Raw genomic sequence first — 21552 nt, forward strand, 5'->3', positions numbered from 1 at the left:
ATGTGTTTTTATGACTCTTTATTTACATGGTCTAATTCATCCTTCAAAACATACTACATATAGATATGTACAAAAAGTATTCTGGTTCTACCACATTAAATGTGGTACACCTTTATGCTTTACTGTATAAAAATAAACGAATTAGATAGTCAAACATTTCACAGACAACTGGAAGTGTAAGCAGTCAGGTCGAACAAGGGTGACTGATAAGCATTCTCAAGGAAATATGTGTGTTCTGTAATTTACAACACTTGACATTGTTTACGGTGGAGTGGTTAATTTAAGAAACCAATAATTTCAGGATCCCTGACACACATATCAGTGTTTTCTGCAGTTTCATTATTTATTTGTGGTGGTTGGCCCGTGAAGTGGGAAGCCCTGACAACCCACTAAGAGTTGCCTGAGAAACACTCAAAAGATAATATGATTAGGAAAACCATTTTCCAATTTATATAATTGCACATATGAACTCTGGACCTTTCTTGCAGACCTTTTAAACATCCTACATCTTCCCACATATGTTTTTGAAAAGTAAAAAATAATGAAAAACACATTATTATTTTTATGGTTGGCAGCAAATATCTTTGGGTGGGCTATCCAAATCAATACAATACATGGGAAACATATAGCATATACTACAGTACAGTATTTAGCTTTTGATAGTTATGATAGCAAATGATAACATGACACTGGATCCCAAAAACAGAAAGGAGCTCGACATGTCAGAGGAATCAGACATGTTAATACTGAATACACCCACATTGTGTTTAAAAGCTGCTGCTCTTTTTAAACGTAACACCTATTACACCATATCTGGAGTTCAGCTCATTCTTGCAGGCTTTTGGAGCAAAGGAGTGGTAATGTAAGGATTGAGAACCCACCCCAGAGGGAATGTCCATATCAATGACAAATTTACATTTTATTGATTCTTGTGGAAGACATTTGGACCAATGCAGTTGGAGGGCCAACTGCATTGGTTCAAGAATATAGATTAACAGACAGACATATGAATGCACATTGTGGCTCGTCTGTTCAGTTTCCCCTTACAGTCAACCTTTCACTCACTCTCTACTCTCACACAGGCTATAAATACAGACTCCTATTAGTCCAGTGTTACATTCTCCCACTCAACCCCCGCCCTTCTCTTTCTCTCACACACACACCACAGAGCGAGAGAGCTGCAATGACGTATTGCTGGCTATCTCATTAGACGATATCATAAAAAGCCTGTTGCCACAGCAACGGCTCCCTGTATTTCCATGGCAACCAGCCGCCATGTCAAGGTGGTGCATTCTCCCTACTGAAGGGGGAGGAGACAATGAAGACCAATGGTGAGAAATGGAACAGCCAGCAGTCTAAGAAGAGGAGGAGGAAGAAGATGGCGAGAGTTGGAACAGTCTGACCCCTGCTGGTTACATCTGAGTGTTGCAGGTCACATCCTGGAAAAATTAGGAGGATTTAGGGATGAGGGTAGGAACATTTCAGAATATTACAGCGATGACAGGTGATAAGTAAAGCTGAGAGAGCTTAGAAGTGTAATTAATATTCATAGTAATGAACTCACAGCTACGAAGTCTGTCTGCCCCAGTTTCTTGAGAATGTGAAGCACTGCATCGTGAACTGTGACAAACAGCCTGCTCTTTGGGATGGACTCTGAGAAGAAACCTGCAGTTTCCAGCTGCTCCACGACACACGCTAATATTTGACACACACACACACACACACACACACACAGAAAAGCATGCATGACAATGAGCACTCTTATTAATGCATGAGACGGAAAGCATTTTGTGATTATAGAAATAAATATTTATGTTTAACTGATGTGTCCGACAGGGAACAATGTGGCGCCACTGAGGCAAAGACCTTGACGCATTTATTATCTAAAGCTTCACTGCCTTGAGTCTGCATTAAGGACATTAACTTTGTCTTTGTTTTGTCTGGTGTGCCACTCACCTTGGCAGCCTGCGAGATAGATGTCCAAATCAATCTCTCCAAAGTCCCTGAATATCTGGGTGGAAAAACAGATATCACCTTATTTTTGTTTTTGTCTTCTTTCTTTTAAAAATGTACATGAACAGGCATGTCCTCTCTCGCCACTTATTTACTCACTTATTAAACACTTGGGGGAAAAAAACATCTGATGATTAAATTAATAATGTCAACACACACACAGATCCTGGCACACACATACATTTTTCAAGGTCTTCACAGTGACTGTGTCCACAAAGCTAGTTGTCGAAATGTCCAAGATGATGCTGTGAGTGCCTGATCCGCAGGCCCTTCCCTTTTCCTCATCACCGTGGTGCGATAGCTGGCTGATGCTGTCATCACCATGACAACCCGTGTCTGAGTCTGAGTCTAACATGGTTGTGTCATGTTGGTAAGCCCAGTTTACTTGACCTTTACTACCTGTAGAGGTTTCTGTCAGGCTTACACCATTCCTCTGACTCTGTCCCTTCAGTCCTGCAGAGACGTTCCCCTCATTTATCTCTGACTCCTTCAAAGAGTATGTGCCATTGGACAGGTGGTTGACTGCTTTTTTCTGCCAAAAGGTTGAAAAAGTGGAAATAACTATTAGTGACTTGTCAGTTCAAATACGTAATTTGTGTAACTTGAGATATCTCTAAATGTGTCATTTAGGATATCACACTTGTTTCTTTGCCTCCTTTTTAGCTTTCTTTTTCTCTTGCTCTTGTTTACGCTTCAGCTTTGTGACTTGTTTCTTCTTTGCCGTCAGCAGCTTTTCGATTTCAATTCCACTCTGCACAAAAAAAAGCCGAGCATCAGATTAAAGAGAGAGAACAGAAAGTGAGACGAGTGAGAGAGATAAAGAAAGCAATTAAGGGTGCTGTAGACAGTGGACAGGGATTGCATGTTGTTATCAAACACACGTCCACATTCATGGACACACATACACACACACCTTCTCTTGCAGGGCGTCCGAGTACATCTCAGCATTTGTGTAATAGATAGTTGTGGATGAACGGAAGATTTTAATTCCCGGAATCTCTTTAGCCTGCAGGGACACATCATGAAGTAGAAGAGTTCAGAAACTCACACCCTTTTCTGCTCTCATTTGCACTTTCTACCTCCCCCAGGTATTGTCTGACTAAATGGACCACTTAATGACTGAAAGTTGAACTGACTCTAGCCACAGAGTGTAAAGGGTCAGTTCACCCAAATTTCAGGGGAAAAAAGCGTATTTTCTCATTTACCCTTAGTTGTGTCTAGTAATTCAGATAGTTTTGCCTTTATTTGCCCAAGTTTTGAGATAACTGGCTCTGAGATTTCTGTCGCCAACACAGTACTATGGATTTGAATTACTGCATTTTAAATTTACATTTAAACAAGACTAAGAGTGTACAGCCATGCTAGCAGCTCGGGGAGGCTGTATCTTGGCAGAGTGGTGCTTTGAGCTAAATGCTAACATCAGCTGATGTTAAGCAGGTATAATGTTTACCATGCTCACCATCTTATTTTAGTGTGTTAGCATGTTTTTTAACATCTGCTGATTAGCGCTAAACACAAAGTACAGCTAAGGTTGATGAGTATGTCATTAGTTTTGCAGGTATTTGTAAACTAAAGTATTGGACAAATATAATATCGACCTGATGGTGCTGTGAAATGGAAAATTAAGGGATCACCAAATTTATTTAAATTTATCATGAGATGGACATGCAAATTTCAGGGCAATCCATCCAATTGTTGTTGAGATATTTCAGTTTGGACCAAAATGGTGGACTGACTGCCACGCTGCTGGCATGGCTAACAGCAATATGGAGTTACTTTCTCCTGAAGAATAGTCAGATGAAAACTGTTGACAGTGGGCTCTGTAGATTATTGAACTGGGCCATTTTTCCTGGAAAGACATTCACCACCATTTTACAGGGTTGCGGTGGAATTCTCAGCCGCAGATATAGAATCTCAACTAATAAATCCAAAGCTAGCTACATGGCTAAATACCATGTGGTAAGTGAGAAAATGTGTTTTTTTTATAATATGGGTGAACCGACCCTTTAATTGTCTGTGGATGAATATGGAACTGAGCATCTGTTATTTATCATTAGAAGACTCTTACTTGCTTGTAGGTGTCTGTGTCCAGATACAGGTCAGTGCCTGACACGTGGCCCAAGATAGAGTAGCGGGGTCTGAAAGGTATAAAAATATCATCAAAATCTCTCATCATGTTTGCATATACATAAATAAGTCTAATAATTAGTGGTGTGAAGTTACAGTTGTGTTCTGAAGATGAAAGTGAGCATGGAAAATCCAATGGAGACAGCCAGACCCAGGTCCAGGTTTAGCAGGATGGTGCTTATGAAGGTTACCAGCCACACCAGCTAGAGGGCAGTATGAACACTTAAAGTCAGTGGGTTCAAAGTGCTCTAAGATTCTCACAGTATTTAACTTAGCAGAATGACTCTTAAAGAGGATTTAGTCGTACCAAATCAACCTTGTTGGTCTTCCACAGATTAGGCACGTCCATAAACTGCTTGAACATTCCTTTCAAATTCACAAACACTATTGTGGACAAGACAGCCTGAGGAACACACACACACACACACACACACACAGATGTATTTGCATATACCCACAGCCTTATCGGTTACAAAATTCAAATTTCATTACAAATTCACTCAAGAGAGATACTGATCATTAGAGAGAAATGGTACTGAAGGGAGAGTGTTACCTTGGGAAGATTTTCAAAGAGAGAACCTATTTTCAAAATCGTGATCAGCACAATGATGGATGAAATCACTCCCGCAACCTGACAAAACACACACACACACACATTGTACAATAAATGGTGTCAAGTTGAACATAATATTATTATATGTAATCAGAGGTGTTTGTGCATATATGTCTGTGTGTGTGTTTACTTGTGTCTTGCCCCCTGTGCTCTCCTGGACGAGGCTGCGAGACAAAGAGGATGTCACAGCGTAACACTGAAAAAAGCTGCCAACAGTGTTACTAAGACCCACAGCAACCAGCTCCTGTGAAAAGAGAAACAGCAAGGCAGACACAACATTTCAAATTAAAGTAACACCATGCACATTTAGGCTGAGAAACAGATCACCTTTGATATTGATACTGACATTTGATGCTGTTAAGTCTGCGTATGTCTGGAGTGTGTAACCTTGGGGTCAATAACATAATGAACTGGTCATTAACTTTATGGCCATGTCAACACATCACTGCCACGCTGAGAGCGACGCCAAGCATATCTAAGACAAACTTGATTGCATAAAGCTTGTTGGGCATTAATTATTTAGCAGGCCAGCTCTTAGAGGCTGTGTGTGCTCCCAGCCTATCTCTCTCCAGAGCAGAATGATCCCAGTCACATGCCTCTACAAGTGTGTGCGTGTGTTTGTGTGCATGTGTGAATAAGTCTGTGTGCTATAGATAAGAATAAGAGATAAAAAAACACTTCTGTAGGTCTACACATGCATGTGAAAAACAGAATTGTTAGAGGTTCTTCCTTTGTGTGTATTTATTTCCAGAGGGAACATTAATCATTTTTTCCAAGTGATGACATGACCTGATGTACTAGCAAAGGGAAGACAGTGCAGTTCAGTCATGGTTTGGCATAAAGAATGAATAATCAGAAGAGAATGAATAAGCAAGAGAGAACATTTCCATGACAGAGAGAGTGATACATACTCTTCTGTAGTATCTGTGATCCCATTTATACATATTTGTTTAATGCAACATTTAATTTGAACAACCACATCTCATTAACTTTTGCCAGATGCATAACAAGTAATCAAAAGCAAAATGCTATCTTGTGCAGATAAACCCACTGTGGGATGAATTCTGGATGGCTTTGTAACATGATGGTATGCACTGGGAGAGGTCTGAAGCATTATAACATTTGGAAGTGGACTTGAATAATTACTGGCTTAAATACATCTTTGACCGACTCCTTAAGAGGTTTAGGCGATCCAATTTCAGTCCGTCATTAGGATATAATCCAGTCGTTGATGTTGCATAAAATTAGTTTAAAAGGACTATGCAGAAACAAGAGAAACCTCTTTTCATAAATCACACAAATATGCAATATAACATTTGGAAAATAATTTCTTGAACTGAGCACCTGAAACAAATATGCACAGAAAAAAACATGGGTCTGTGAAGTTATTCATGGCGCTGCTGTCGGGGCACTGCTTGATCCTGGACAACCTTAATAACTTTTCCACTGATGTAACAGTCATGACCAACTGTGAGCAAGTCTAATATTAGGCCAAAGTTTGACTCTTCCCTGTTAGCAGTGAGTCAGACAGGAACAGGGACTCAAAGTATAACTCTCACAGTTGTTTGTGAGCACCACAGTGTGTGTGTGTGCGTGTCTATTCCTCACCTGGTTGCTATCCACCTTGTAGCCATGTTTGAGGGCAAATGTTTTGCCCAGGGAAATGTTGATGGCGTAGCCCACAATGGCCACTGCAAAAGCGTCACCTATTACCTTTGAGAACAATGTGGCATCTGGAGCACAAGGGGCCTTGAGCCTGCAGCAGGAGGAAAAGATGAATGTTTCAGGTTTTTTATCACTGTTATCTTATCAGTACAGTCCTGACACACAGGCATCTCAACAAACAGCTCAGGGCAGTAGGACAGCTTACATTTCCCCAGAAGTTGTTAAAACTCTTGACATTAAAATACATTTAACTTAAAAGCTTCTTGCCAGCTGCTTGCTTGACCTAAATGTAGAGGTGAATGTCTTAAACTCCAGCAACACGTGTGACCCTTTGCTGACTTCCAGTCTTGTACAAAGGCTGTAATCCTGTTCTTCTTCAACATACTTGGAAACACATCTCTCTCACTTTTTCAATAATTTAGAAACACGCCCAACCTTCAACCCTCCATGAATATGAAAAGCTGTTTGCTACTCAAAATTCAAGGCAAACACAAGAAAAGCTCAGAGTAGCTTTTGTATATAGTGCAATAATCTGCTATTATCCTGTGTTTACACATCCCAGTTCCATGCCTTCTGGGGAAACTGCTTACTTATGGACTTTTCCACCACAGGAACTTTTCCAGGAACAAGCTTTTTAGAAACTCACTCACGCAAACACACAAGGGTGAAGGGTGTGTTACTATCTCTTATCAACGGCTCCACATATCTGGCAACCAGGAAATGTGGCACTTTTGTGTCTGTGATCTTTTAAAACAGCCTTGAACTAACGGCTGTCCTGAATCTCACCTCCCCCCCTCTCTTTCTATTTCTCTTTTGTCCACATACACACATTTCAAATAGACAAAGATGAACTTACCCGCTGGGAATCTCTCCAACCACATCAATGCTGTATTTACTCATAAGTCCGCAGAAGTGGGTGATGATTGTTGCTGCTATGATCTGTTGAGGCACAAGGAATGTTGGTTCAGTATGTGGGGTAAATCATTACTTTGAGCACACACAACCCCTGGTTTTGGCAAGTGTAAAACAAGGTCATTAGTCCCTCATTCCAGTATGATTACTGTGGTCAAGATGCCCCCTGCTGGACTATTAAACAAACACAACTGCTGTATAAGTGAAAAAGAAAAGAGAGGAAACAGCAAAGCAAAGGACTTGCCACTATGAGTTCTATCGGGATGGGCAGAGGCAGCTTCTGCCTGTAGCAGGCATTGATTTCTTTGACCGCAATGAGAACAGAGAGTGCCACCAGGCTGACCACCAGCTCTGGCACTTTAGTCTCAGGCAGTAGCCAGCAAATATCCACCAGAGTCTGTGAGGAAAAGAGTGGAGGAGAGAAGGATGGAAGAGGGGGAGAAAGTTGGAAATCAGATGAATCCGCATATAATGTAGAAAACAACAAAGTGTGCACAGATTTAACTATGGTCTTCTTACTGGTTTCGCTACCTTGTTGCCCCAAAATAGAGGGAGTGGACAAAACTGTACACCCCTACATTGGACCAAATTTGATGCTAATAATGTTTTTTGTTTATTTGAGATTATCACATGTGTTTTTTTTACTCAACTCACTGATATTCATTTTTTTTAGACTCTAATTTGTAGTGTTATGGGTTGCTGAAGATACTTGTCAGAAATCCCCACCAATTAGATCACCTGACTACACCAACAAAACAAAGGAAAGATTTATGTTGTCTTTTGCAAAATTTAAACCATACAATGAGTAGAGCTTAACCATTCTTGTGCCTACTGGTGCACTGTGTTTCTGTGTCTGCCCTTGGAAATCATACTTTCTGAAACTTTTCTCCTTGCCACATTATGTAATTTTGTATACTTTGAGACTGATGCTCCAGCAGCGATTATCATCAATCTATCTATCTATCTATCTATCTATCTATCTATCTATCTATCTATCTATCTATCTATCTATCTATCTATCTATCTATCTATCTATCTATCTATCTATCTATCTATCTATCTATCTATCTATCTGTGTGTAACTCCCTGCATGGCCCCACTCAACTTCAACCTGAGCAGAGATCCAATCAGCTGGAGTAACTGAAAGCACCTGTGCAGGGTGTACTGGGCCTTTAAATGTAATTAAACAAATATTAGTTCTGAGAAGTATCCTAAAGGAATAGTTCAACATTTTGGGAAATCTGCTTATTTGCTCAGCTGGTTAGCTTTATATATCGTGTTAATTAGTGAGCTTTAGAGGTGCTGGTAGGCAAATTTTGTTTGGCCAGAGCTAGGAGAGCTGTTTCCATCTATTTCCAGTCTTTGCTGACTCTAGCTTCACATTTAACGGACACAGGAGTGGTAGTGATCTTCTCATTCACATAGAAAGCGAATGAGCATATTACCTAAAATGACGAAGTATTGTTTACAAATATTCAAGTACAAGTATCTCAAAACTGTAATCAAGCTGTAAAATTCTTATTTAGTTAGTTACTTAGTTAGTCAGAAAGGGAACATCAGGTTGAATCAACATCTGACAGTCCCAACAAAAAACATTATGAGCTTGACCAAACTTGTATTATTGACTGCAGAGCTATAATAATGTGTTCTTTGCTGTAAGTCTATCAATCAATCTCTTGTCAGTATCCATATGTGAATTGTGTAATGCATAACATACTCACATAAATAAGGGAGAGAGGACCAGTGAAGCGAGCTGGCGTGACTCCAAACAGGTACTTGAGCTGGGAGACACATACATGACATGCTGATCCTGTGGTGTAGCCACGAACCAGTGGCTCAGACAAGTAGGTGACCACGAAACCAAACCTCACCACACCCAACAGTATCTTAGAATGGAAAAAGAGAGAGAAAGTTAGCCAAAAGTAGTGAAATATGACTTAAAGGGGTTGTTCAGTAAGTTGTTCAGTAGTACAGTAACTAAAAGTTTGCAATTTGGTCAAATTGGACACAATAACACACCTGAAAGATTCCTGCCAAGACTGTGAGGGAACATGCTATCTGTACTCTGTATGCGTCTTGAGCATCAATGTTCACACTTCCTGTTCCATTAGTGACATTTACAAGAAAGTTACTGTCTGGTGCCAGCCTCTCCGTCACACTCCCAATCATGATGCTGATCACAGCAAACGTTCCTGAACATACAAAACACGAGCATGTAGATACACAATCATGCACAAAGACACAAGCAGGGATGAGTTTATTTATATTCTTTCAGTTCTTTACTTTTTAATCACTGCCACCTTCACGCACACTTTCTCACTCACCTATGGAGATGTGTCTGGAAGTGCCAAAGATGAAGTACACCAGCACTGGGTAGAGGGAAGTGTAAAGGCCAAACACTGGCCGTAAGGAAGCCAAAAGAGCATATGCCATGCCTGGTAAAAGAAAAGAAGAAACAAATTCAAATTCAGTTCCTTATCCAAAACAAATTCAATGATAGTTAGGATGGACACATTTTGCTTATTTAAAACATTTAAGGAATAGTCTGGCATTTTGGGGAATACACTTATTTACTTTCTGTTTGTTAAATATGAAACTTGGAGAAGATTAGCTTAGCTTAGCATATAGACTGGAAGCAGGTGGAAACAGCTAAACTGACTCTGTCAAAAGGTAAAACAATCCACTCAATATAACCTCTAAAGCTCATTAATTAACATGTTATATGCTGTTTGTTTAATCTGTACAAAAACTGAAGCATGAAAACAAGAACTTGGTTTTATGTATTTCATGGCCAGGTGCAGTGACTTCCTGGAGTCATGTCATCACTAAGGTTCCCAGGCAACCAGTGGAGACTCCAGTAAAACCACAATTTGTCATTTTTACACTTTTGTTGCGGATTTTGTTACATTTGGACAGAGCTAGGTGAGCTGTTTCCCCCTGTTTGCAAGTCTTTATGCTAAACTAAGCTAACCCTCTCCTGGACTGATCTTCATATCAATATTCTCTTCTCACTCTTTGGCAAAAAAAGAGAATAAGTGCATTTCCCAAAATGTCTAACAATTTCTTTAAAGTGACAAGTTTACTAGATTTGTGAGGTGTGATGTGGATGAACTCTCAGCTCCCTCCACTGTACACATTCGTATATACAAACCCTGTGGTAGATGCATGATGCCCACACTGCAGCCAGAGATCAGGTCCCCTATGGTATTTTCTCTGAAGGAGTAGTGAGGCAGCCAGCCAAAAACAGGGACCCAGCTCAGCACTGTCTGCTTCAGCCTGGGCACCGAACACCTACAATAGTCATCCCAGAAATACATAACCATTCATATTACTGAGCACACAATTTCAAAAGAGACTTGTGAATTGTAACACCTGCTACAGTTTTTATCAGCTGACCTTGTAAAATAGTGACACACTGGAAAACGGCAGCATGTCAATGTGCTACTGTTCACTTCTTGTAACAGATACAGTGTGAACTGAATATTAAAATGTAAGAATGCCTGCATAAACAAATATTAGATATCTTTTTTCCTCGAAGAGGTTTATCAACTTGTTCCATTGAGAGCACAAACTGAGTCTTGTCCTCCTCTGCTGAAATGTTACTAGATTACTATTTATTAATTGAATTGGAAATACTTGGTAAAATAAAATAAAATGTATCCTGCGTTAATGTGATTGCTTAATATTTGAGTCTTCTATGATGTGTCACAGGTTATTATGAAAGCTTCCAACTTAATAAAACTGTGAACTTTGCTCATCTCTTGTCATTAAACAACTCAGATGAAGCTATTGGTGAGCCTTTTGAAATCACCGTTCTGCTTTGAGATAGCAAAAGAGTCAACCAACTGAACATCCACAAGCAGAACTTTGCATGCACACACACAAACTCATTCATGAGTCACTTTTAACAGGTTGAGTGAGCAGTTAGAGGCACAGTAATGCAAACATGCATTCACAAACACAAGTGCATCTTTCCCTCAGTATTCTTTCTGTCAGTTTGTCTCAATGTTTATCTCAGCATTTTCCATTTTTTTAATTTGTCACACCTCCCTCCCCCCCATGCCTTCTCCTCGCAGTTTTTACCTCAGGGACTTTTTCACCCGTTCACCCAGGGTTGGTTTAGTGGACCACGTTCCTTTTTGTGCCACTTCATCAAGACATAACTCATCCAGAACCTTCCTCTGCACAAAATACTGCCCAGCCAAACAGTTCCTCTCCTCCATGTCCATGTCTCTTTGACCAAATTCAGCAGACCTCCGCAAAGCCAGTGTCGATTTGAGCTCCTCCTTTTATGCCTGACAGTCTTCTTAAATGGAAATGACAGTTGTAGTCGTACGACAAAAGACAAACACTGTGTAGTGAGAGTGAAGCCTCCTCATGGTGCTATACTGATTGACAGTGCTTGTTTTTGGACTGTGGGAGTGACTGATCCTTTCCTGTCCTTATAAGAGAACAACCAACACCCCATATGTCCCTGTTCTGCATACACACACCTGAGGTAATGCGTGTCTTTGTAAATGTCACCCTATAGTGTTTAACTTAGTGAAAAATACAGATGAAAGGTAGAACTTTGGTAAACTCTGTAACTGTAACAAACTGTCAAAACTAGTAAAATGTGACACTGAGAAACATTCTGAAACACTGTAACTGACAAACATTGTTTAATACATATGGAAAATCACACACTCTGACAATTATTTAGTTCTATGTTATAGATTAAAGTTTGTATTGTAGTTTTTTTTTATAAAGCACACACATCACTCGCTTGTGGAACAGACAGTATGCTGGTTTGGTTTGTGTGTATGCGCCAGACTGACTGAAACATCTTATCTTTATGGCTGCCTAACTTTCCTCATTCAGGAGATAAAATAACAACATTTTTATTGTCAGCAGTAAAGTCGTGATACATTGCGCTACTGGCATTGCCCAATATACTTTATGGAATTTGGCAGTCCAAAAAAGCCCCCCTTTTTTTTCAAAGATTGTTCACATAAACCCAAAATAACTGTATCAGTAAGTTTTTTTATTTAATTTAATTAAAACCTTTTTCCTTTACTAGATCAAATGGTTCACTCTCTCTCATACCTGACTTTACTGTTTAAGTGGCATCTGTAATGCCTTAACATTTTGTCTTCTTGTTTTCTGCGAATAAAGAGACCACCCGACATCAAGCAACCTTCTCCTGCCATCATGAGTCAACATACAGTAAGTATTATGTACAACAGTTATTCTGATTGCAGGGCACTCTCTCTCTCTCTCTCTCTCTCTCTCTCTCTATATATATATATATATATATATATATATATATATATATATATATATATATATATATATATATATATATATATATACATATATATATATATATAACATATCAGGTCACTTTCTCTCACATGTTAAGTGTCAGTACTAAACAGAAAAAATCTTCTTACTAGACGCTGAAAATCAGAAACAGAAAAAGAGATGAAATGATTAACACATTCTCATTTTAAGAGTATCATATACAGTACGTATATATGTCTCTCTATATACATTCTAGCTTTAAAAAGGGCCCGATATATCACTTTAGCTACAAAACTTGTTCAATAAAAGCCAATTTACCTTTGAACTAGATAACCGTATAACACAAATTCATCAGTCACAATACTGACAGGGCTCTTTCAAATCATCTATTTTATGTTTGTGTTGAGCTGGTTAACGTTTAATAGGGTCTTTGTCAACATGGCTTCATTATTGATTGAGGTTTACTTGTTATCCAGTCTGCATGAAAAGGAGCAGCACATACTCAAAAGTGGACAGAGAGGTGGTGAATGTTTGAGACAAGCAGGTTTAAGCAGGATAAACTTTTTAAGAGTCCACCAGTGGCTGGAGATAACCCTGTACTGAGATTTATGTCACACCAATAACCTGTCCAGGAAGAAGACACACCTCCTGTCACAACTGGACCTTTGACAGATTCTACAAAATGATTATGTGCTTTGTATTTGTCCAAAGACACCCATAAAATGTACCACTAACCGCATGCTTTCTGCGATTATTTCTTAGTGTTTTTAACAAAGGTGCATGAAGCTGCTGAGTCACAGTCAGTAGCAAACAACTATAAAATCTGCTTTCAAGCACACTGTAACTTCGGGTGTGTTTTAAAGTGGAATAATTCCCCGAGAAAGTATAACTGATTCCAGGTAGTGTTTTGTTGAACACATGGGGAAAGGTTTGCATTCTTGACTGCAGTCTTATCAGTCAGTGGTACTGGGTGGGTTTATCCAAGGTTAAGACCCATCATATAATTTCTTCATCTTCTATGTAAAGCCCTATATTGTAGGTGGATTGACCTGGATATGGTCCTATGCTCTCTATGTTGCCATAATAGTTCCTGTGTGCTAACTATACTTTGGGTACTCCTGGACAAGCCCTCCTTTCTGTACATAATGCAATAGCTATATGTTTATACTGTTCATTTTTGTTTTGCATTGCTATCTTTTATGGCTGTATGTCCACGTGTTTTTTCATGTGCGTTGTTCTTGGAAGTGTGTGTATGAGAGCGACTGCAAATTACTGTACTGTTCATACAAACTTGGCCAATAAAGTTAGTTCTATGTCTGATTCTGATGAATGCTATTTCCCATTATGTGAACAATGTCTTGGATGTTTTTGTAAGCCAGCATGTCAAAATGTTGTTTTTAGTTGTTTTTGTGCATATACACATGTGTGTAATACAGATATGTAGTTATATACGTGGATGCATAGGTGTGTGTATACATGTATACAGTATAATGTTTATATTAGAAATAGAAGAAGTATTAAGATATTTTTTCTTAAGGAGAAGTACCAGTGCAACAATGTAAAAATACTCTATTAGTAAAAGTATTTTAATCAAAAATCTACTAAAGCAAAAAATATTATCAGTAAAATGTACTTAAAGTATCTATCTTAAAGAAGTAAAAGTACTTGTTCTGCAGATGGCCTCTGTGACTGATATATTATCATGACATTGCTAGATTGCTAATGCTGATGCATTCATTTGTAAGGAGCATTTTACTTTTGCAGCTGGTGGAGGTGGAGATAGTTTTAACTACTTTATATATATTTAGGTAGTTTAGTCCAGTGTCTCCCAACCAAGGGGTCGGTGAGATGATTAACAGGGTAGAAAATAGAAATTTCTGCGACATAATTTGAATTTTTGGATCTCTCTCTAATTTTTGCAGTGTTTGTAAAATAATGGATACTTTAACCTCTTTTCACTTAAAAAAAATTACAGAAGACTGGTAGACTGTTTGTCTAGCCACTTCTAGAAACCTGAACAGACCAACAGCAACACTAGCACTTGCTGGTCTATTTTAAACCTTTTTACCAGTGAGCATGCTATTGCCCCCACTCACAGGCAGCAAATGGCGCAGAACACAAGACAGACCTGCTAGCAAACAAAAATACAACAACCTGTGAAGAATAGTTTAAGAAATCAAAGCTGATGTCATCTCAGTTCAGAAACTTCTGAATTCTGGATAGCTTTAGGACACAACTGGTATGATAGCTGTTTTGTTTTGCATGTGCTTAGCTAAAGTAATGCTAACATGCTACTGCTCATACTCTGCACTGGCTGTGCATGTCTGCCTGGAGTGAGGTGACCTGTGTATGTTTAGCACACCCACTGACAGTGTCAATATTGTCTCAATAAGTGTGTGAGTTGCTGGGCCAGCTGCTTAGAGGCAGAACCAGTTTAAAAAACTGGTCAACATGGAGAAGAAAGGCCCCAAATACAGCAAGGCCATTCAGTACCTCTCCAAATGTTCCTAACACTATATGAGAGGCTCCTACTGTTTGTCCTTAAAAGTAATGTTGCCAATGTCATACATTAGCCTATAATTAAATAATACAAAATACTAGAGATATTATTCATTATTCAAATAGTTTGAGCTCAAATTGCAAATCACACAAAGAGTACAACAAAATAATCAATGGAAACACAGTGTTTAGCTGTATTAGTTTTTTGATCACATGATAAACCTCAGAATGAAATGGATTTTCATCATCTGGATTTATGTGTGATTAAAAATCTGGAATTGATATATTGCTACTGGTGTTGTTGTATTCAGATTGAGATTGGCACAAGTGTGTGTGTGAACCAAACTAGCCCCTCATTTTCTGTCATATTCTCTTATGTGTATTTGGCACTACTCTGCCACACGGTCTTTCTCTCTGTGCTGCCTAAAGTGGTAAAGACATCCAAAGCAGTGGTCTATGGATGCACCAGTGCTGGACTCTGCTCAGGCAGAGCATGGCTCACTTCTGCTCAGGCAGCTGGAGAGGATGAGAGCCGCTGAGGAGCTCACTGATGTGGTGCTGCTGGCAGAGGGGATTCCCTTTTCTTGCCACAAGGTGGTACTGTCTGCATTCAGCCCTTACTTCCAGGTAAAGTAGCCGTGCACAGTTACTGAAAGTTACCGATATAGGAAAATACAAGATGATGCAACCTGTGTTTTGCAGAACTGTTAAAAGCAAATCTGTTGATGATGCTATGAGACTGTAACTGTTTCATGTTCAATTATTTTGAGTCCAATTTGTCCAGGCCATGTTTACATGTGGTCTGAAGGAGACCCGGGGAGGAGAGGTGCCTCTCAGAGACACTCCTGCACAGAGCCTGGAGCTGCTACTGGACTACATGTACCGAGCTGAACTTCCGCTTTCCAACAACAACATCCAGGGAGTGGCTGCTGCTGCCTTCCTGCTCCATGTAGATGGAGCCTTCAGGTGGGGTTAAGACACTGGGAATTGATCATTGTTCAAATAAACTAACATCAATAGGACTTGTACAGAGTTCATTTATGGTATAATGTTAGGACATTAGAGGCATTAGAGGCATCATCCTACCTGTTATCCTACTTTTAACTGCATCTGCGAAATGCAGTAGAAAGATGTGCCGGTATAGGTTAGAGGGAAGTGAATTATGTTTGAAGTACTGGCAATATCTTGTTGTTACTGCTTCAGGTTGTGTCAGAGACACATGGAGGCCGGTATGGACCCCTCCAACTGTGTCGGTCTGTACCACTGGGCCAGAGACCTGGGGGCCACCGGGCTGGCTGACTGCGCCTTGAGATACCTCTACCAACACTTTGCACAGGTGGGGCATTTAGTATTAGTAGTGTCAAATATTCTCTCAGAGCCATAAATAGTTATTCCTGGCTCCAAGATAAAATATGTTATATGGTCTCATTTATAAAAATAACTGCCTTATAATGTATTTATATATGTTTATAAATGTCTATGTATAGGCCCCTTAGGACCAACTTATTTTAAGGGCTCATTCAATTCTTTGATTATTCTCTTTATTTATTATGATGATTGATGATGATGATGATTCTCATAATTAAGCTGCATAACATGTTTTTATTAATGCAAAACGAGAGAGAGACACAACATACAACAATATGAAACATAAGATGAAAAGACTATAGCAAAAAAACAGAAAACAACAGCAGCTTCATAACATTTTTCCAGCCTTGCCCATCCCTCTGTTTTGTTAGCTACTTAATGCTGCAACTAGGGGGTAGAAGTCACTTGCATTGCTTTTGCAGTGAGGCACAGGTGTTGGGATGCTTTGGATTTACAGTGTTGATATGGTTTAGATTTTTCACTTCAACACTCTTTCCTATCATCCTCTATATATTGTTTTTCTTTAACTCAGTCGTTGCCATTGCCCCCCCCCCATTATCTTCCTGTCTTGAGGTTTGTGAGGAAGAAGAAGTGTTGGAGCTGGATGCCCAAAGTCTTGGGGACCTGCTAGGTTCAGATGACCTCAACATATCACAGGAGCAGGTTGTGCTGGAGCTGGTGCTGCGTTGGGTGGAGAGGCGAAGGGGGGACTCGCAGAGTGAAGCCCAGGCTGTGGCGTTACTCAGACGTGTCCGGCTTGAGCTTGTGGACCCTGGATTCCTACGTAAAGCCAGGAGGAGAAACCCGGTGAGAGAGGAAAGGGAGGGAAGGGCCATGTAATAAGTCTAGACTCCTTATCCACATTTATCAAAAGATTATTAGATTGACAGACTACAACGGCTAATGATTAATCTTCCAGGTATTGCTGCGGGATGCTGAGTGCTTTGGGATGATTGATGCTGCTCTCCAGACCTCGGGTCTGTGCGAGACGTCAGCTCCACCTCGGCCGGCCCTTCGTTACGGCATGAAGACCACCGACCTGCTACTCTGCTTGGGTGGGGTGAATGAGGAGGGAGTGCCTGCCCACCGTGGAGGACTTGCTGACCTCAGTTTTTGCTTTGCCCCCCATGGTAGAAGGACTTACTACATCCCTTCTCCATTGAGGGGCTGTGGAGGTATGGGGCAGATCACAGCTGGGGCAGTGACACGAGACAACAACATCTTAGTGGCCATAGAGGCAGAAGACCAACACAGGATGAAGAGGGTGGATTTCTACAGGTGTTTATGTGTGCTCATATATAAGAAATCTATATTTTTGAATGACGCTGCATTCAACACCAGATGTGCTTGTTGTTCCAGGTACGATAATTCGGAGCAGAACAGCTGGGTGGAGCTGTGCTCAGCAGCATACAGGGACATGTATGCTTTAGGGATGCTAGGTGATGCCCTGTACATGATAGGCGGTCAGATGAAAGTACGTAATCACTACATCATCACAGACAGTGTGGAGAGATGGTCGCTGAAGAGAGGAGGCAGCTGGCTCAGCTTCGCCCCTCTGCCTCTCCCCTTAGCCTGCCACTGTGCTGTCAGCCTGAAGGAGTATCTCTATGTGCTGGGGGGCTGGACACCACAGGTACTCAGACCTGGCAACAAATACCTTGCATGTCAATATTAACTGTGCAGGCGATGGGTGTACTGACGTCCTTGAGCAAGAGGGCAATGGTTCATTATTAGGTGCAGGTGTTGACAACTGAAAACAGACTTTCCACACAGGTGTCAATAAAGGCTCATTTAAAGGCCGTGAAAACCTAATTTCTCACACGCCCTCTTACTATAAACGATTCCAAAATAAACACAATTTTCTGACAAAGTAGGAATAGTTTAACTTCACATATTTCCGCACACCACTCAGGATTTAGCAATATTTGAATGAAAATGTGATGATAGTTACGAGGTTGTTGCTTATGTTGCCAGCCCTGTCAATCATATTTGATCATTCCACACCCATACAGTCCAGATGAGTTTTTAGGTGTTAAACTCAATAAGTAGTATTAGTAAGTTTTCAATGTTACAGACAAATACTTTTCAGGGGCTGTAAATCTACCATGTGTAGGAATTTGAAAATTCCAGACTTTGGCGCCCTCTAGCAGGCCAGGAATATATTGTCAGCGTAGGCCAATCTCCACACATTCACAACAAAACATGTATACTGTACCCATTCTGTCGAATAATTTTTTCTGTTTACTGTTTATGCCAGTAAGATATTTTTTTGTTTTATTACTACAAACAAAATTGCTTTAAAAACATAAAAAATTGTTAAAAACAGCCACATGTTTTCATTTTCACTTCCATAATTAAGGCTACAGGAATAAATATTCATACATACAGTTTTTGTGCACTTTTGGAGTGCTTGAGTTGTACCTGGCATTTCCTCAGTGACTGTGTCTGCCCCGCGTTGTTTTTGTGTAGATTTACCCATTTCATTTAACACTGGCCTGACACAGTCAGGCAAATAAGACACTGTAACACTATCGCCCAGGTCAGACCCAGGGACCCTGAGATGAATGGGCTGAAAGACTGCAACATCTCAGTTATCTACAACAAAACCTTATGCAGAATAATTTGAAATTTGTTATAATCACATAAAAATCCTACACATAGTGACTTTAAACCAACTCAATGATTTAAAGTCAGATGGTGAAAGATTTAGTGTAATGTAATGTCTTCTCAATGTTTCCCCTCTGCTGCTTCTCATTTCTCAGTCTCCCAGTCTTTTTCTTCCTCCTTCTGTGCAACTCTCTCCTCTACTCCCTCAGTACCAGCCAGATGATGAGCCTGACAAGCTGAGTAACCGTGTGTTTCAGTTTGACCCTGGCAAGGACGAATGGACAGAGCGCGCCAGGATGAAGTCCTCCAGGTACCGCTGTGGCACAGCTGTCCTCGGTGGAGAAATCTACATACTAGGTCAGACAACAAGACAGACTTGCAACTGTATTCCTATGTATTTATTCTGTATGAGAAATAAATGGAGCCAGATGATGTGTGTGTGTGTTCTTCAGGTGGTATAGGATGTGATGGAGAGGACCGTGGACAATCACGTCGCTGTCTGAGCTCTGTGGAGATCTATAACCCAGACACAGACACCTGGAGGGCAGGGCCCACCTTGCCCACATCTTTACTCTCCCTCCGAACCAACGCCTCTAGTATAGGAGTAGTGGAGGGCAAGATCTACCTCTGTGGATACTACAAGGGGGCTGGTTAGTTAGCGAATGCCTGTCAGTAATTTTTTAACTGATTGTTTTGCGTGGTTCTCCCTAATAAGTTTAACTTCATGGTGAAATGGCTTTGCTTGCTGAAATGCCTCCTGTTGCACAAAAAAGGCACACTTTGGGTCTGCATCAGAGTTAGGGAATGCAAGCTAACTGATGAGGCAGTATCTCTGGAAATTAGATTTTGGTCAGCCTTAACTTACATACTTTCTCTCATGACTGCAGGCCGTCATGAGATCATCACCAAGGAGATTTTGGAATTGGACCCTGCAGACAATGTGTGGACGGTGGTGGAAAGACGAGCAGCCATGCATGACAGCTATGATGTCTGTCTGGTGGCTAACCTCAATCCTCGAGACCTCTTCACACCCTAATTAATCTCCTCCTGACTCTGAGCAACAATGCAAAGAGCAAGGGTTTGTGGGAAATGAACTTCTGTCCTCTTAACCTCATACTGCTTTGTCCAAACCTGGCTTAACTCCTAGACTTCACACGAATCAACAGCAAGGTCAAAATACATGTGAAATCGGGATGCCTAGTTGGTTGATGTTGCTTTGATGATGAAAGGATGTTAATCTATAACTTCCCCCCAAAAAAGGCAATACTCTATGTGTTCTTTTAAATTAATCTTTCTGAAATGTAACCATCAACAAATCATCATACCAAAAAAACTTTCTATGTGAATGCTTCCCATCTTTCACCTGAGCTGTCTCTCTCCAAAGGTGAAAAACCTACCAGCACCTCTAAAGCTCACTGACTAACACGATATATCTTGTTTGTTTAATGGAGTCTTATCATCAGTATATGGTTGCCAGTGGAGATTCCAGGAGGACACTGCACCTGGCAAAGAAATAGTCCGTCACAACCCCAGATTTCTTTTTAACCTTTGGACAGAGCCAGGCTAGCTGTTTCTCCCTGTTTCCAGTCTTTGTGCTAAGCTAAGCTAACCAACTCCTGGCTCCAGCTTCACATAGAACAGGCAAATATGGGAGTGGTATCGATCTTCTCATCTAACTCTCAGCAAGAAAGTGAATAAGCATATTTCCCAAAATGTCAAACTATTTCTTTAAGGATTTGAACAAATGACAGATGATGTCAACTCTGGTGAGTTTCAAGTCTTGTAGTCATAGTAGCGCTTTACAAGTCAATATAATACAAAAGAGTTAATTAATAGTTACTAATGTCTTTATTAATGGCTAGTAAATCATGTTGATGCTTTACAGATCAGTACTAACTAAATCAGTTTGCTTTGTCCTTATAAATTAGGTATATAACTTAGTTAGGATTGTTGTTATGGACTTTTTGACCATACTACCATCTGAAGGAAGGATGGAGAGTATCTGGGTCAATAACCATAATAATGACTTACTAACATTTGTTACTACAGGCTTGATTTCTTATTGCAAAGTGAAAAATTCAGTAGCCAAAATTGGACAGTAATGGCTTTTAATCCTTATAAAAGCTTATTACTGATTGGTAAAGCACAAAATGACTCATTAACTGTCACGCTCACATTTTAGCCATAACAAATGATAAACCTAAGTAAGTCTTATTAGAAAGTGGTCCTGTAATCCTATAATCACTTTTTGCGTGGTCTTTATAAGGTTATATGTGGGGTAATAAATTGATGCCAGTTAAGTTGCATTTCCACAGATCAGCAACCTTTTATGTTTCTTTATTATTTATAAGTGAATTTGAAATAAAACAAATTATTTTGATCCTGCAGTCTAATCCACATTACTCCTTCTTTCTTACTTCAAAGACTGCGTCCTGTCTTTTTCTCCAAAGTATTTTCTTTATTTT

At 40.0% G+C, this 21552-nt stretch overlaps 2 protein-coding genes across 7 annotated transcripts; one reads left to right on the forward strand and one right to left on the reverse strand.

Annotated features, from left to right (window-relative positions):
• Nucleotide 1: 1 nt before the first annotated feature.
• On the reverse strand, nt 2-11573 carry si:ch211-117c9.2 (solute carrier family 26 member 6). Of its 3 annotated transcripts, none has more exons than XM_044212270.1 (19): nt 11414-11573; nt 10482-10621; nt 9655-9765; nt 9350-9522; nt 9052-9216; nt 7575-7727; nt 7275-7357; nt 6362-6509; nt 4884-4997; nt 4694-4771; nt 4448-4543; nt 4237-4343; nt 4082-4151; nt 2927-3019; nt 2666-2764; nt 2195-2545; nt 1957-2011; nt 1565-1695; nt 2-1439 (listed from the first exon to the last, which is right to left on the reverse strand). In XM_044212270.1, the coding sequence occupies exons 1-19, from the start codon at nt 11557-11559 to the stop codon at nt 1413-1415; spliced, it is 2340 nt and encodes a 779-aa protein (XP_044068205.1). In that variant the 5' UTR covers nt 11560-11573; the 3' UTR covers nt 2-1412. The 3 variants fall into 3 exon arrangements, with proteins under 3 accessions (XP_044068205.1, XP_044068204.1, XP_044068206.1); XM_044212269.1 differs by having other exon boundaries at nt 2654-2764; XM_044212271.1 differs by lacking the exon at nt 2-1439 and having other exon boundaries at nt 2413-2545; nt 2654-2764.
• Nucleotides 11574-11694: 121 nt separating this feature from the next.
• Nucleotides 11695-21467, forward strand: LOC122883507 (kelch repeat and BTB domain-containing protein 12-like). Of its 4 annotated transcripts, XM_044212277.1 has the most exons (11): nt 11695-11828; nt 12485-12535; nt 15542-15739; nt 15897-16078; nt 16316-16448; nt 17054-17287; nt 17400-17758; nt 17840-18113; nt 19243-19444; nt 19540-19737; nt 19975-21467. In XM_044212277.1, exons 3-11 carry the CDS (start codon nt 15569-15571, stop codon nt 20121-20123), a joined length of 1902 nt encoding a protein of 633 aa, XP_044068212.1. In that variant the 5' UTR covers nt 11695-11828; nt 12485-12535; nt 15542-15568; the 3' UTR covers nt 20124-21467. The 4 variants fall into 4 exon arrangements, with proteins under 4 accessions (XP_044068212.1, XP_044068211.1, XP_044068214.1 ...); XM_044212276.1 differs by lacking the exons at nt 11695-11828; nt 12485-12535 and adding an exon at nt 14213-14852; XM_044212279.1 differs by lacking the exons at nt 11695-11828; nt 12485-12535 and adding an exon at nt 14213-14852 and having other exon boundaries at nt 19345-19444.
• The last annotated feature ends 85 nt before the right edge of the window (nt 21468-21552 follow it).

Source organism: Siniperca chuatsi, linkage group LG10 (assembly GCF_020085105.1).
Source record: "Siniperca chuatsi isolate FFG_IHB_CAS linkage group LG10, ASM2008510v1, whole genome shotgun sequence".
NCBI lineage: Eukaryota > Metazoa > Chordata > Actinopteri > Centrarchiformes > Sinipercidae > Siniperca > Siniperca chuatsi.

Bases quoted from the DNA above. Each gene is read 5' to 3' on its own strand.
- si:ch211-117c9.2 (XM_044212269.1), bottom strand. From the start codon at position 11,559: ATGGACATGGAGGAGAGGAACTGTTTGGCTGGGCAGTATTTTGTGCAG. The intron at 7,728-9,051 runs GTGAGTATGTTA...TTTTCCTCACAG, and splicing joins GTCCTCTCTCCCTTATTTAT to ACTCTGGTGGATATTTGCTG. The intron at 1,440-1,564 runs GTGAGTTCATTA...TAATTTTTCCAG, and splicing joins GGCAGACAGACTTCGTAGCT to GATGTGACCTGCAACACTCA.
- LOC122883507 (XM_044212277.1), top strand. From the start codon at position 15,569: ATGGATGCACCAGTGCTGGACTCTGCTCAGGCAGAGCATGGCTCACTT. The intron at 16,079-16,315 runs GTGGGGTTAAGA...TTACTGCTTCAG, and splicing joins CATGTAGATGGAGCCTTCAG to GTTGTGTCAGAGACACATGG. The intron at 17,759-17,839 runs GTGTTTATGTGT...TTGTTGTTCCAG, and splicing joins AAGAGGGTGGATTTCTACAG to GTACGATAATTCGGAGCAGA.